The sequence below is a fragment of the Amphiura filiformis genome, unplaced genomic scaffold (genome assembly GCF_039555335.1).
Source record: "Amphiura filiformis unplaced genomic scaffold, Afil_fr2py scaffold_40, whole genome shotgun sequence".
Classification (NCBI taxonomy): Eukaryota; Metazoa; Echinodermata; class Ophiuroidea; order Amphilepidida; family Amphiuridae; genus Amphiura; species Amphiura filiformis.
In genome coordinates, this window is record NW_027305504.1 from 675607 (window position 1) to 690277 (window position 14671).

Below are 14671 nucleotides of genomic sequence, written 5' to 3' on the forward strand. Positions count from 1 at the left end.
TTTGCGAGTACACCTGTTTGACATCACGCTGATCTGCGCTGATGCGCACATCATTTAGCGTACATCATTACTGCACATTGCGTTTAGCGAACATTGTTACTGCGCATTGCAAGTTGTTGTGACATCAAATGACGACATCTAAGGTGTTCATTACCTTGTGGGACGTAATTTCGGTCCAAACTGACTGCCAGTAGACATACAGGATCCATGTATTGACAACAGGTACCTCCTAAACTATTCCTATAAACATTTGAAGAGCAACTTAAAATCTTATAACCATACACAAAAATATTATTATATATGATTATATGATCAAGAATTATTCAGAATTAAATGTTGTATGATGTGTGTTTATGTTTTGTCTGCATATCATGCAGTAGTGTGGTTTACAACTTACCTTTGCACCAGCACTCCATAATAATTATGTAACAAACACGTATAAATATATATAAAGCTGCAAATGTAATAAACATGAATTCAAGTGATATTTACAATGATGTTGGTGATGCAGTAATAGAATCAGAAACTTCATGATTTTGCATATTTACAAAATGGTAATGATGAGTACTTTAAAAAATAGAGAAGAAATTTGAATATGTCAACAAAAATCTGATGCTTAACAAAACAAAAATCATTCAATGTAAATACCACTTTAACAGTTGGAATATTGAAATGTATATAATATTTTCTTACTCGTTATAATGGTTGCATAGTCTCATACATTACCCACTCAACTCTTGATATTCTATACAGCACACCATTCTTCTTCAAGACAAAGTCTAGGCAGCTGAATGGACTATATTATTTAAAATCCACACTCCCCCGTGGAAGATTTTGGAAATATCTTCCACAGGTGGAGTATGCATTTCAAATGGAGTGAACACATAATTAGCAGCTCCATTTGAAACTCACCCTCCCTCTGTGGAAGATTCAGGTTGAATCTTTCTCAGAGGGTGTATGAAATTCAATTGGAGCTGCCTAATAATTATGTTCATTCCGTTTGAAATTCATACTCCCCTGTGGAAGATATTTCCAAAATCTTCTACAGGGGTAGTGTGGAATTTAAATGGAATAGCCCAATCTTTCAATCTTTGCAGAAGTGAACAACACATTGAAATCTAGTTCACTGTTTTAAAATCTTATTATTTTTTCCCTGAAACTTTCTTTCCTTGATGTGTGAAGAAGCTGGCCTTTGTCATCCGTCAGGTTGACAATTATCTACCTTGGTTGTCAATTGATGAATTTTCAGGTAAAAAAAATCACAAGATTTATTCGAGTCAATTAGATTTGAATGTGTTAAATGATGTGTTTTACGAGAAGAGTCAAGCTATGGGCGCAAATCAGGGCTTGCTTCAATATACTATAAGTCATCTATTAATTCCACAGCCAAAAATAATTTATAATTCTAAAAAATACGGTATTTTTTTCTGATAATAGTTGCGATTATGCATGACAACCTATAATATTTTGAGCTGACCCTTCATACCCAACATTCCTGAAACTAACATATAAAACTACAAATTAATAATAATTCAATAATTCCTACAACCTATGTTAGTATGCCAATATCCCCCTTATTATTTAAGGACCTACAGAACTAAAAATGGAAGGTGAAAACACAAAAAGTGAGATCAAAACAAAACGATCAAAATAAAAATACTGACAAAGGTGGTGGTTAGGTGGATGTAAAGCAGCAATGATGCAGATGAGATAGATGGAAAAAAGAAGCAGCAGCAAAAACAGCCAATATGGATTTTGCGGCAATTGTGGTGAATTTACATCTGGTGACTACTGCCGTAATGAGCTGACTTTTGTAATTTACCTTTTAATATTATAATTTAGGCCTATATCCTATCTTTGAGTTTCATCAATTCTCATATTATACAAGAAATTCTGATAACATAGCACTGGTTTTCTTTTCCAATGTGGCAGATAGCAGTTTGTTAGTTGCAAACTGCCAAAACTTCCCATATACATTGACCATATTGTTCATGTTCAACTGGAAGTGAGGTAACACCGTCCACAGGGAGTGTAGATTTCAAATAGAATAGCCCATTACATGTAGCAGGTGCATTTGCTCACATTGGTAAATTGACATTTTCATACATGGTAACATATCTAAATAGTCTCCTTAGCATGCATTGGAAGGTAGCAAATTTTCTTAACATACTTTAAATCGGAAATAATTTTGCAACATTTATTTTTGCTCTTAACATGTTCCAATCAGCTACCGCAAAAATAGCAACATGCAAATATATTCCTTTTGCATATAGGTCAATATAAGAAAGCTTAGAATCATGAATTTAAAATTTAACGATTCAAAATTGGCAAAAACATGAAAAAATAATCGTGCAAAAATATCCACTTTTACAGTTGCTTGGTATTGATTTTTGTGTGTAAAAGATTCCAACAATACTGAATGAGACAACCTGAAGAGCAAATTTTCGTATTAGGTATTCCATAAATGTTACCATGTACGTAACCTTTCATATTTGACAATCAAACCTACAATCCTAGTGATTTTAATTGAACAACTCAATTAAACAAGTATAAATCTCTCCAGCATTTTGGTAGCAATTGGCACCAGACATAATTCCACACTTTATGCACCTGTAAGCTTTATAGCTGCAATTTTTGTGGCTGCTTACAAGCATGCAGCAAGGTGAATTTTTTGCGATAATGAAACAGGTGGAAAAAGTAACATAATGCAAGAAAAGTTCCACAGATCCCAGAGTTGAAAACGATGTTAGTAACTCAAATTCAAAAGAGCGAAAAAAAGTATGAGATTAAGTCACCGGTTGCAAAATTATAGTGAATGATTAAGATTTTAATTTTTGTTACGAAAATGGATGGTTAAAGAAACAGGTGATAGTGATTTGAAACCCAAAGCCAAGAGTTGCGATAAAAGAATCTCCAATTTCCCTACGAAAATCCCAAGACACTCTATCTTAAGTTCTAAGGCAGTTTGAAAGGATATTTCTTCTTGAAAGTTGAAAAATGCCCTAGTATTTGACGGACTAGGGCGAGAAGGCCCTATCTATCTGCAATAGCTGCCCTATAGACATTAGACAAGTTCTGTGCTCTATATTGTACACATCTATATTGTATACTTCTAAAGATATGTCTCCTGGCAACTTTTACAGATGGGGCCTTCCTGCACTAACATGCCAAAGACAAAAGGCAGTTTGCAAGAATATTTCTTGGAATTTGAAATGTCTCTAATGGATTTATCATGTGAGGCAAAGTTTACTTATCAATGGAATATTTAGTTTCAGGTGAGTCAAATGCAAATTTCATATTCTCGGGGGATAGATGAAGTATTCTATATAATTATGTAGCATTTGCCAAAACATCTGGGAAAACAAGTTTGAAGGGTCACATTAGAGACAGCTTCAAACCCAAATGGCCAGTCAACCCACAGCACCCTGGCAGATGAAACCATACCCAATCATCAGTTCTATCAAGGGAGGTTTTAAAGCCATCACTTGACGCCCCTTACTTTTATTCTGCACAATTTTGACCTGAAATCTAGCCAAAGTTTTCCTACTATCCTTTCAAATCTTTAAACAATTTTGGTACCCATACCCATGCATCAAAATCCAAAATGGTGATTTCCCAGAGAAGTCTGGGAGGTCCCAGGCCCAGGTAGCTATCTTTTAGAAAACAAATACAGTACCAATAAAACTGCCCAAAGCTAGACTACTCTAAATAAGAGAAAATTAGAGTAGACTAAAATAAGCCATTTCAGGAAAACTGGAGACTCTTTTTATGATAGCAAAAATAAACAATCACTGTGTGAGTTTTGATTAATATCACATAATTACAAAAATAAAACTCGTTATGATTTTGAAGTGAGTGTGTTATAATGAGTGGGGTAATTAATTAATTAATTAACACAATAGTTACCATCTCATTTTCTAGTATTGTTTCAAGCTCAGCTTGCAAATCAAGTTCACTCGGTGGGTCTGTGTCAATATCAATATCGTGGGTTTCGGCCAACGTGCTCTGCTGCTTTAGAGCAAAAATCACAAACAACACACCAAGGAAAGTGAACGCAAAATTATAATAATAATAATAAAACACAAACCAACATAAAATTAAACAAAACACGTGTGTGATGGGTTGTAAAAGTAACGATATTACAAAAATAAATGTGTGGGTTTGAGGTGTGTATACTGGACTTGATTGAGAAGTGCAATCATTTGATCAAAATGCAAATAATTGCTTGTCCCCTTTTAGTATTATATACAAACTAGGCGGTTACCCGTATTTGGCGGTTCTCGGCTGTCGCGATTACCTGGCTGATGGTGACTTTACCCACCAAGTGTTATGCCCATAGGACAGTTTTTACTAATTTGACCGCAGATGACCCCTTGTGATCTCAAAATGACCTTCCAAAATTTGGCTCTAAATGTTGACTGTACCCACCACGTTTCATGCCCATATGACAGTTTTTAGTAATTTGACCTTGGATGACCCCAAAATTACCGTCAAAAAATTTGACTCTAAAAGTTGACTGTACCCACCAAGTTTCATGGCCATACGACATTTGTTACTATTTTGACCTCAGATGACCCCTGGGTGACCCCGGATGACCCCAAAATGACCGTCCAAAAATTTGACTCTAAAAGTTGACTACCCACCAAGTTTCATGCCCATACGACAGTTTTTACTAATTTGACCTCATATGACCCCTGGATGACCTTGGCCCACTTACCGAAACAGAGTTGTTCTGTCTGAGGTCCAGATGCACCCACCCACCAAGTTTGAGGAACGTGCGTCCCCTAGTCTCCGAGAAAATAGGCGGAAAACAGTTGTTACTAATTTGACCTCAGATGACCCCTGGGTGACCTTGACCACTAACCAATACAAACTTGGTCCGTCTTAGGTCAAGATGCACCTACCCACCAAGTTGCATGCCCATATGACAGTTTTTACTAATTTGACCCCTAGATGACCTCTGGTGACCTTGACCCACTAACCAATACAAACTTGTTCTGTCCCGGCTCAAGACGCACCCACCCGTCAAGTTTGAGGAACGTGCGACCCCCAGTCTCCGAGAAAAACAGTTTTTACTAATTTGACCCCTGGATGACCTCGGGTGACCTTGACCCACTAACCAATACAAACTTGTTCTGTATGGGGTCAAGCTGCACCCACCCACCAAGTTTGAGGAACGTGCGACCCCTAGTCTCCGAGAAAATAGGCGGACAGACACACAGACACACAGATACACAGACAGATAGACAGATAGACAGATAGACGATGCCTATTATTATATAGATTGTTATCCCCACTACTCTTTTCACATGCCAATTTTTGGTTAATATATGTTCCAATCCTGACATGGTCACCATTTTTTATTCTTCTTTTATGCTTTCTAATTAAGATTACTAATTTAGTTGATGACCTGTTTGAAGGTGCCAGAGAGTCCCTCTTGGAGTCAAAACATTTGGCCAAAAATAGGTTAAAAACTGGCATTTTTCCAGTATCTGATCAGGTTTTTTACTTCATCTGGAATTATTGGGGGCTGAAGGGTATTCAAGCCCCGCACCCACATTACTGAGGCACCACTAGGCCACCTGGCTAAGTAAAATGTGAAAAGAACATCTGTCTACAAAGTGTTCCATGGTGGCATTCCGTTCCAAAGTTGCAACCCTCTACAGTCATCTGCAACCTATACTTATTTTCAAAAGTATCCATTACTGATGTATATATGACAAAACTAAATGAGCTTGAAATATGTTTTTTATTCTATTCACCCCATGTTTTTTTTGACTGAATTGTTTTGACATTATCTTTAATGTGTTTGAAGGTTAAAGCACTTCACTTCAAAGTATAATCACCTCTAAATAAATTGGTCAAAAAAAATTGAAAATAAATCAAACTGAATGGTATATACAAAAATAAAAATTTATATACAGAACACAAAAAACTTAAAACTTGATTAGGGATAGACTCAAAACTAAACCGCAAGTGGACAGCAAACATCCTGGCAGAAATTGTTCTGCCAGGATGCCTGTGGTCAACCAGCAGCCAAGTTTTGAAGCTATCTCTTATCAAATGAGTTATTCCAGTTGAAATCCATACACCCCTATCAAGACATGACCTTAAGCGTCCACACAGGGAGTGTGAATTTCAAATGTAGTTACCCGAATGGCTGAATCCATTTGAAATCTACACACTTGTGTGGGAGATTAAGGTCATGTCTTCCATGGGGAGTGCAGGGATTTCAACTGCAATAGCTCAATATATGTGAACTTAAAACTAAAACTGTTCAACACAATGGTTTATAAAAGAAGAATGGAAAGCAAAATGAAAGGTATAAATGGCACTATTCCAGTTGAAATCTATAAACCACATATTGAAGACATGACCTTAATCTCCCACACAGGTGTGTGTAGATTTCAAATGGATTCACCTATTCAGGTATCCCCATTTGAAATTCACACTCCTTGTGTTCAAGATTAAGGTAATGTCTTTCATAGGGGGTATATGGATTACAGCTAGAATAGCCCAATGAAACAGGACCAGGAGAGTGAAATAAAAGAATACAGTTTAAAATCAACTCCAATAAGAGTTCATTTTGATTACTGCGGACTGTGGCCATACTATTGTGTTGCTCGGACATGGCGACTCAACATGATCACAGAACTTAAATTGGTAAAGGAAGACATGAACAGTTCAAAAAAAGCATGCCTGAACAAAGTAAAATTTAATGAGACATGAATATTCATTAGCAAGGACATTGAATATTCATGAGGTCATTGGATATTCATGAGGTCATTGCATATTCATGAGATCATTGCATATTCATGAGATATGTGAATATTCATGACGTCACAGAATACATGAGAACTAAACAAAATTGTTCTAAAGTTTCAAAAATCAAACCAATAGAAGACCAAAATACCACCCTTCTGTTCAAAAGTCACACAAAATTAAATCACCATAAAAACTGAGTAAAATTGTTGGACTTGTACAGTTACGAAACATGTAAAATTGTGAAAATCAAAATAATAAAATGTGAAATGTGACATCCGAAGACAAAATTTGGCATTAATGCAACAAAGCAAATATAGGTTATGGTTAGTCTTAGCATGTAATTAATAATTTTGCAAATGTATTATATGAATTTTGAGAAAATTAACAAATTGCGTAATTAAATGCTGCAATGGAACAATTTGACAGATGTGTTTTCATAACCATTGATCAATGTGAACTATTACTGTTTAACAATTGTGAACCTGCCAACTTGAAATTCTAAGAAGTTAAATACTGATTTTCAGAATAAACCAAAATTTTTATTCAGCAGTGGCAGCAGTTTTTGACTGAATTGATATCCTCAATATCTTTGACGTCGCATCATATTATCAATTCAGTTTTATTATTTTGTAACAACATTGAAAGAAACAGAAACTATTGGGAGTGAGTCATTTCACATGATTAACAATGTCTTGCTTTTGAACTGTACCATGTACAATTAAACAGAACGGGCAAAAGTATCCACAAAACTAAAACCTAGTTGAGCTTTGAGCTATTCAGAATGCGAACATAAAGCCATGGTATGTGGACGACATGCCAGGCACGGTGATGAAGCGTGCACATGGCGGGCAAGCCTTCAACTAGTGTCTTAATTTGTGGCTTCTGGATCGCATCAGGCCAGGTTCCAAACCCAGAGAGTGAGAGACAGAAAAAGGGGGGTTTATCTCAAAATCAAAGAAAAGGTAACTGGTTCAAATCCATGCATAGCATTTTTGCATTCAAACATTCTCCATGCATTGGCATATATAACTCAAGATCAACAAAATAAAACTTTGGGTTAGGCAAAGTTTGGCATCAAAAACTGGTTATGATCTCCCCTCTCTGTAATAATGGAATCAACTATATTGGCCTTGGCCACAACTAGCAACCTAGTCCAGCATTATGGGATGCTCTGATCCACATTATCCCTATGAAAACACTATCAGATTTGGAACCACTCAAGATTGAGTACCCTCTGCAGGGTGGAATGTTCCACCATCTGCAGGGTAGAATGTTCCACCCTTTGCAGTGTGGAATGTTCCACTTTAGTGTTTCTATATGGAATATGTGCACAAAGCAACAATTTTATGCCCATCTTGCCAGACTATCATGAAACTAGTTTAAGGCATATGGAAACGCAACTTAACGAGTGACAGGGTCAGGGGTCACACGCACCTTCCATTCTTCTTCAGTAGGGGAGTTACTAGTTGAAATTACCATGGAACTTGGGCGCTGATCTTGAACCGATGTGCTGCGTTCTAGTGGCGGTGGTATTGTTCCCGTGCCGTTGGTGTCCTTCTTGTTGGGTCGTCGTAGCGATGCATGCATGGTTTCCATAGGGATTGTGTCTACCGATTGGGTGTGGTGGATTTCAGGAGGCGAGCCAGGCGTGTCCGTAGTACTGCTTTCATACAATGATGGGTTCTGAGATGTGCCATCAGTACCTATATCTAAGAATATAAAATGATGTCAGATACATAATGATTCACCACACTCTTAAAATAATAATCAGTAACCATTATTAGTTTTTGTTTCATGACCAGACTTCCTTCACATCATTTGCTTTATTTAATTTCTACACTGTTGTTCCCCTTATCAAAGCAGATATATGTTTCTAGCAATGAAGTAGATTAGATTAAAGGGGTCCAAATTCGCAATAGAAACGGTTTAGCTGCCATATTGACTTGTTATGCATGGGTACCTCCAATATTTACAGGCAAAAGGCCGAAACTGAAAGGTATAAATCTCTCCTGTTTAATCTCTCCTAAATCAAAAGCAATTTTAAGGATGCGAATATTTGCATCATAATTTCCAATTGTTAACTATCAGATCAACAAGAATCTTGTATGTATAAGTACATGCACAAATATATGACACCTGTTCTAAGGGCAACGATACAGGTCAAAGGTTATTGCTTGCTTACCATCTGAATCAAAGCTTTTATCCAATTGTTCCTCTGAGCTCTTCTTATCTCCCAAACTTTTCTCTTCATCTTTCTCTCCATTCACCATGCGTGCCCTCCAAGTCGGCGAGCCTGACCTCGGTGAACCTGATCTAGGTCGTCTATGCCGCTGTGGAATGATCGGACTACCAGAAATTTCTTTATCTTTGTCGTCTAAGTCTCTAAGTTTTTTCCACTGTTCTTGTTCTCGTTTCTTCTTGGCCATAAAGTCTAAATTCTCATACAACGCGGGTCCGTCAAATTTACGCTGCTTCTTACTGATGTCTTTAATCACATCCTCTTGAGTTACATTAAATATTTGAGCATCGTCTAACTGCCGGTGTTTGGCCACTCGTATATCAGTTTGTTTCTTTTCAAAGGGCAAGAGCTGGTCGGCAGACCTAGAAAGGTTTCCGTGTAATTGCATGTCGTCTGATGATTGGGACCGCTGTGAATCAGAAGTGTTTGGCCGTAGCGAGGAATCCGAGTGTTGCGACGATAGCGAGTGCTGCGATGCTTGCGAGGCCTCATGCGACAACTGGCTGTCAGAATGCTTGTGCACAGCCGTGCGTTCCGCTTTTATTACCTCGATGATTACCTTCCACCTGTGGACTATCGCTGTGATGCGAGGGCGAGCCAGAGAAGGACTCGTCTTGACTTGTTGGGGAATCGGGGGATAGGATTTCATATATATGTTCAGATGGAATGTTATTAGGATCATATCCAGCCGGATGTACATGATAATGAACACTATGTTGTGCAACTGCTGAAATTGCAGCAGGCACCGCAGAGTGAAAGTCCATGCTATGCGATGACACCGACGAAGGCGGCGGAGGATGGGCACCTTGAGGGAAAAATTGGTGAAACCTTTCGCCCGACTGTGACTGTGGTATACTAACAGGCGGGCTGCTAGATTGAACTGGTTGGCCAGCTTGCATGTGACGGTGATGCATAGCTGCATTAATTCCCATTTTAGGCATTTTACTTTTCTTTTTAACACGAGGCGACGGCATCGCCTGTTTCCTAGGGTCGTCATGGACGGGTCTATTTGCAGGCAACACATCAGGTTGTTGGTCCCCATGTGAGTGCTGACTAGACCCTGATAACTGGCTATCAGAACGTTCATGATAATGTTTATGCATATAGCCTGCTGGTTGAGCATACATGAATTGTAACGGACTGGCTCCGCCATACCCGTAACCTTCCGACTGTGAGCTGTGAGAAGCAGCACTATCGGACCGCTCCATGACATAGCGCGGCCCTGATGCATGTTGTAGACTACTCGTTGACAGTTCTTTCTTCATCTCTCCATGCTGGTGAACTCTTTCCATCCCAAACTGCGGGCTTTCCATGGAAGATCGCCGTCTGTGCGGATCGTACACCATTTGCGATGGATCAACGGGAGCACTGTCTGACCGCATTCTTCTCTGCTGGTACTCATAACTGGCATGCTGGCGCTGTATGGATTCAGGCGTATAGCGGTTTGATCGCTTGGTACGTGGTGATCCTTGCGTGATGGAGTGCATGGAGGCTGAATGAGGCTGGTTATGCACTAACTCTATTGGTGATGCATTAACAACTTGCCTGCAAAATATGACATAATAAATATATAAATGTTATCAGTGGTCTTGCACTTCAAATTTGTTGAATCAATATGAAGTTCATCTCCATTTAATTGAACTCCACTGTTCCTGGAGTTTGATTTCATGTAATTTTGGATTAAGTTATAAATGGTTTTTTTTAAATCATAACATAGCAGGATAGGTTAATGTACATTAAATGTTTGTCTTTGTGAAAAGTTACCCACAGCATGTTTTACATATAATGTCACCCAATATTTCTAAGTTAGTACAGATCTGTTCACAGATACATGGTGTATTTCTCTTTCTCTTAAATATCACATATTTTAGTAGGTATAATTTGAAAAAAATGTTTTTGTAATGTAATATGACGAATAGCACCCAACCCAACCTTAATCCAGAGTCCTTGTGTCAAAAGCTCACATAAGTAAATTGGATGTATGTATTATGATTTAAACTTGATCCAGTATAACCTTCATCCTGTATGTTGTTATTTCTAATATCCTCTTGTCTCAACCACAAAACACCACCTACGTTGGCAGTACCATCACCCCGTATACCAATACCAATCATCAACCACATTCCCTTCCACCAGGACTCTACCACCACACGTCACCTGTAACTGGATCATCACAAGAAACCCTCAGCCTGACCTATAGATCTTTTACCCAATCACCCATAATGTACTATTCTAGGGTGTACTTCTACCAGCGATATTCTTGTGCCATTGTTCCAATGTGGCATTTTATTCACTGTGTTCATATTCATGCACATCAATGACAGTATCCAATCCCCATATTTTCACCTTAAATTCAGTATTTGAAAAACAGACCATAATTTAATACAAAATTCAACAGCTTAAGTCACTCCAAATTCCACAGTTTTCATCCAAAAACATTGGAAAAATTGTGTTATTTCCTTAATATGGTCCAAAATAATGGCAGTACTATCTTCCTCAGGGGGTTCATATTTCAAATGGAAGAGCACAATTTGCAGGAATTTTGAAACAAGTAAGTTTCAGGTATTCTAAACCAGGGTTGGATTCAGGTTTATAAAGGGGACGACTCATGAACATTTTTCAGAAGAGCGAATACAAAGCTATTGGCCATTTTGGGGGGAACCCAAGGGAGGTTCCCCGGTTTGAGTCTGAAAATTGTGTACAAATAGGAGGTCAAAATCACACACTGTCACATATGAACAGGTTACAACCTCTTCAGCCAGCCCCTTGGATCCACCCCTGTTCTAAAACTTTGCTCTACTGCTCTACTGATCATTGCGTACCTATCCATATGTTCCATTCGTTTTCTCGTCCTTGGCGTTGACACCTCGGTAGTCTCCATGCGCTCCAAGGTTGCAGCGCCATCACGCTCTCCAGGCTCACGCCGCCTGTGGTGGTGATGATGGTGATGATGCCTATGTTGCTGTTTATGTCTATGTCTCTGTAGAAGAACAAAATGAAGAAAAATATTGATATGTTAAAAAGCGTTACTTTCCTATTTGTGGTCGCAAACAAATCATATAATTTCTCCATTCATTGGAAGTTCAAGTATAATAATTGTCCAGCTACTATTTCTATAAAAGAGACACACAACAACGGAGCTACATCCTGAGTACCCCTCCTATGATTCTGTATACACAACAAGTTTGTTAATGAGTAGTAACCATTACTATAGGGTTACCACTAGGTACACTTGAAAGTACAGCCATGTGTACACTACAAGCAGTGATGTACATCCATAATAATACTCCAGCAGTACTTTGGTGGTATACTTTGGGCTGCTATTCAACCAGCAAGTAAACTTGGAAGTACCACATGTATTTGTACTCTACACACAGTGGAGTACCAGAAGATACTTCAGTCTATGTGCTGTGATTTGAAGATTTTAATAAAATAGAAATGGAAATTCCACAAATATACTATTACTCTACAACCAACAGGTTAACTTGGAAGTACCACCATGAACATTCTACAAGCAGTGATGTAACATAGTATATTCCAGAAGTAAATCCAGAAGTATACTTTGGTGGTATATTTTGTTCAGTGCTGCTCATCAATCGGCAGGTAAACTTTGAAGAAAAACCAAGAGTACTACAGATAAAGCAGAATACCTCATCAGAAAGTGGAAATTCTGTATACGCGGATTTAGGGTTTCTCTACCGGAAATCAAGTTGTGCCGAAATTCCTTCCCACAATGCAATAAGCGTTTTGCATAACAATAGATGCAGTTCGGAGGTTAATCAATATTTTTTGTTATGCAATAAGCATATTGCATTGTGGGAAGGAATTTGGCACAAATTGACTTCGGTAGAGAAACCCTAAATCCGCGTATTGTACATATATTGCAGAGTTAGTCTACTTCATAGTCTACTTCATAGTCCCCTTTTGACATCCATATTTTGATATCAACTCATCTCACAATGAAATTGCTTTAATAAAGAATGAGAACCAATCCCATCCAAAGACTGTGACCGTCACTGGGCATATGTTGTATTTTGTGGAAGGGCGTAGCTGGGGAAATTGTTAATCAAAAAGGGGCTACAAAGTAGGCTAGTAGAAGCACAGACTAGCAGCTTAATTCAAGAGCGGCTTACAGTGAACAACACTGCAGAAATGACAACCTCAAGGTCTTTCACATCCATGTTCAGAGACAATTTTAGTTCCACAAACAAATCACTGAATTGCACCCAAGTGACTTGCACCTTCTATGTAAATTAGAAGTAGTACCTTCCAAAGCCGTGACAAATATCATCCATGTTAGTGTTAGCAATCCACATCACTGGGCCTGATCAGAAGAGGGGAGTTCTCATCTATTTGAACCAAGGTGATCCTTCACAGTGTACATAAACAACTAGAAACCAAGTATTCCAAATAAGGGTAATCATTCCGACATTATCAGACACCCATCTGCCATCATTTCATCAATCTTACATTTCACTTATGCATCCAGAATAATATTTTGATAATTTTCTCCCGCTTTTGTCAGCATAACGTCCGTAACTAAAAATACCTGCATGTACTGAACACGATGACAACATCATGTTTACAATTTATGGGCCTCCATATGATAGCATCATGAAAGACATATCTGTACAATCTAAAAATAATCACTCATGTCATTACATGATGCTGCAGTGTTTAAATCATTGTTATCGGCTCTTCAAGTAACACTTTTCAAGTCAAATTAGCTCTGGTGTTTGAATTTCACTTTTCATTAATTTCAAAGTAACTTTTTGAAAGACATCACATTTGTAACGTCAAAAATCACTTTTATATTACCAATTAACATCAAATCTTTTTGAAGTTTAATTAAATAGTAATGGTAAATTCTAGATTTATTTTCAGTTAAAATAGTAAATTTGGAATTGTGTAAAATAAAATAATTTTCAATATAACTTAGCTGCATTCCCATTGGCAACTATGCTAATTTAGACGAAGTACAACTACAACACTTAAACCCGTTTCCTCTTTATGCATATCACCTAAAGCAAGGAATTATAAATTCATCGACTTGTACTGAAATATTCTCATTGTATCGATGATAGCAAAAATATGCTCTACATTGTATGCGCAATTACCCCAGAAAAATTTTCTTTCCTCTCACGAAATAAGCAAAAGCCCAGGTGAAAATGCACTGGTACCCTTGGAAATATTAGGTGATTGAACATCAAATAATTAGGCCATGCAAACACAATTTCTGGAGCAGCTTTTAGTTCAATGTGTTGATAAACTTCAAATTATTGAATCCACTTTCCGTCAAAGTCATTGACATGTACGAGTCAGTTAGTACAATGAGTGCTTTACCTGCCTGCCAAGTCACTCAGATTTTACAAGAGCACGCTACATCATATCATCACTAGTTATTTTCAACCATTACATCACATTCTGTGATTCATATTGGATGTAAAAGTTTCACTATTAAAATTCAACAGCAAGGCTCACTGTTTTACATATATACAAGCATAGAATAGAACATAAGCTTGACAGGCCTCTTTGAAGCCTTATTCTTGACTTCTGACAAGTTTGTGTTCTGTAATGTCTTGAAATTTGGTTTTGTTAGTCAAGCTTTAGTCATGATCACAGTATAAGTTCTATGATTCAAAACTTGGGTACTTAAACTTGTATGAA

The 14671-nt window shown here is 37.8% G+C and overlaps 1 protein-coding gene across 1 annotated transcript in view; it reads right to left on the minus strand.

Annotated features, from left to right (window-relative positions):
- The window catches only part of LOC140144112 (uncharacterized), a 223134-nt gene that overhangs the window by 33967 nt on the left and 174496 nt on the right, over window positions 1-14671 (minus strand). Inside the window, exons 6-9 of the mRNA XM_072165948.1 lie at window positions 11827-11984; window positions 9552-10549; window positions 8948-9517; window positions 8200-8474 (exon numbers count right to left, since the gene is read on the minus strand). Of these exons, the coding sequence (XP_072022049.1) occupies window positions 8200-8474; window positions 8948-9517; window positions 9552-10549; window positions 11827-11984 (2001 nt within the window). The remainder of the gene's footprint in view (window positions 1-8199; window positions 8475-8947; window positions 9518-9551; window positions 10550-11826; window positions 11985-14671) is intronic.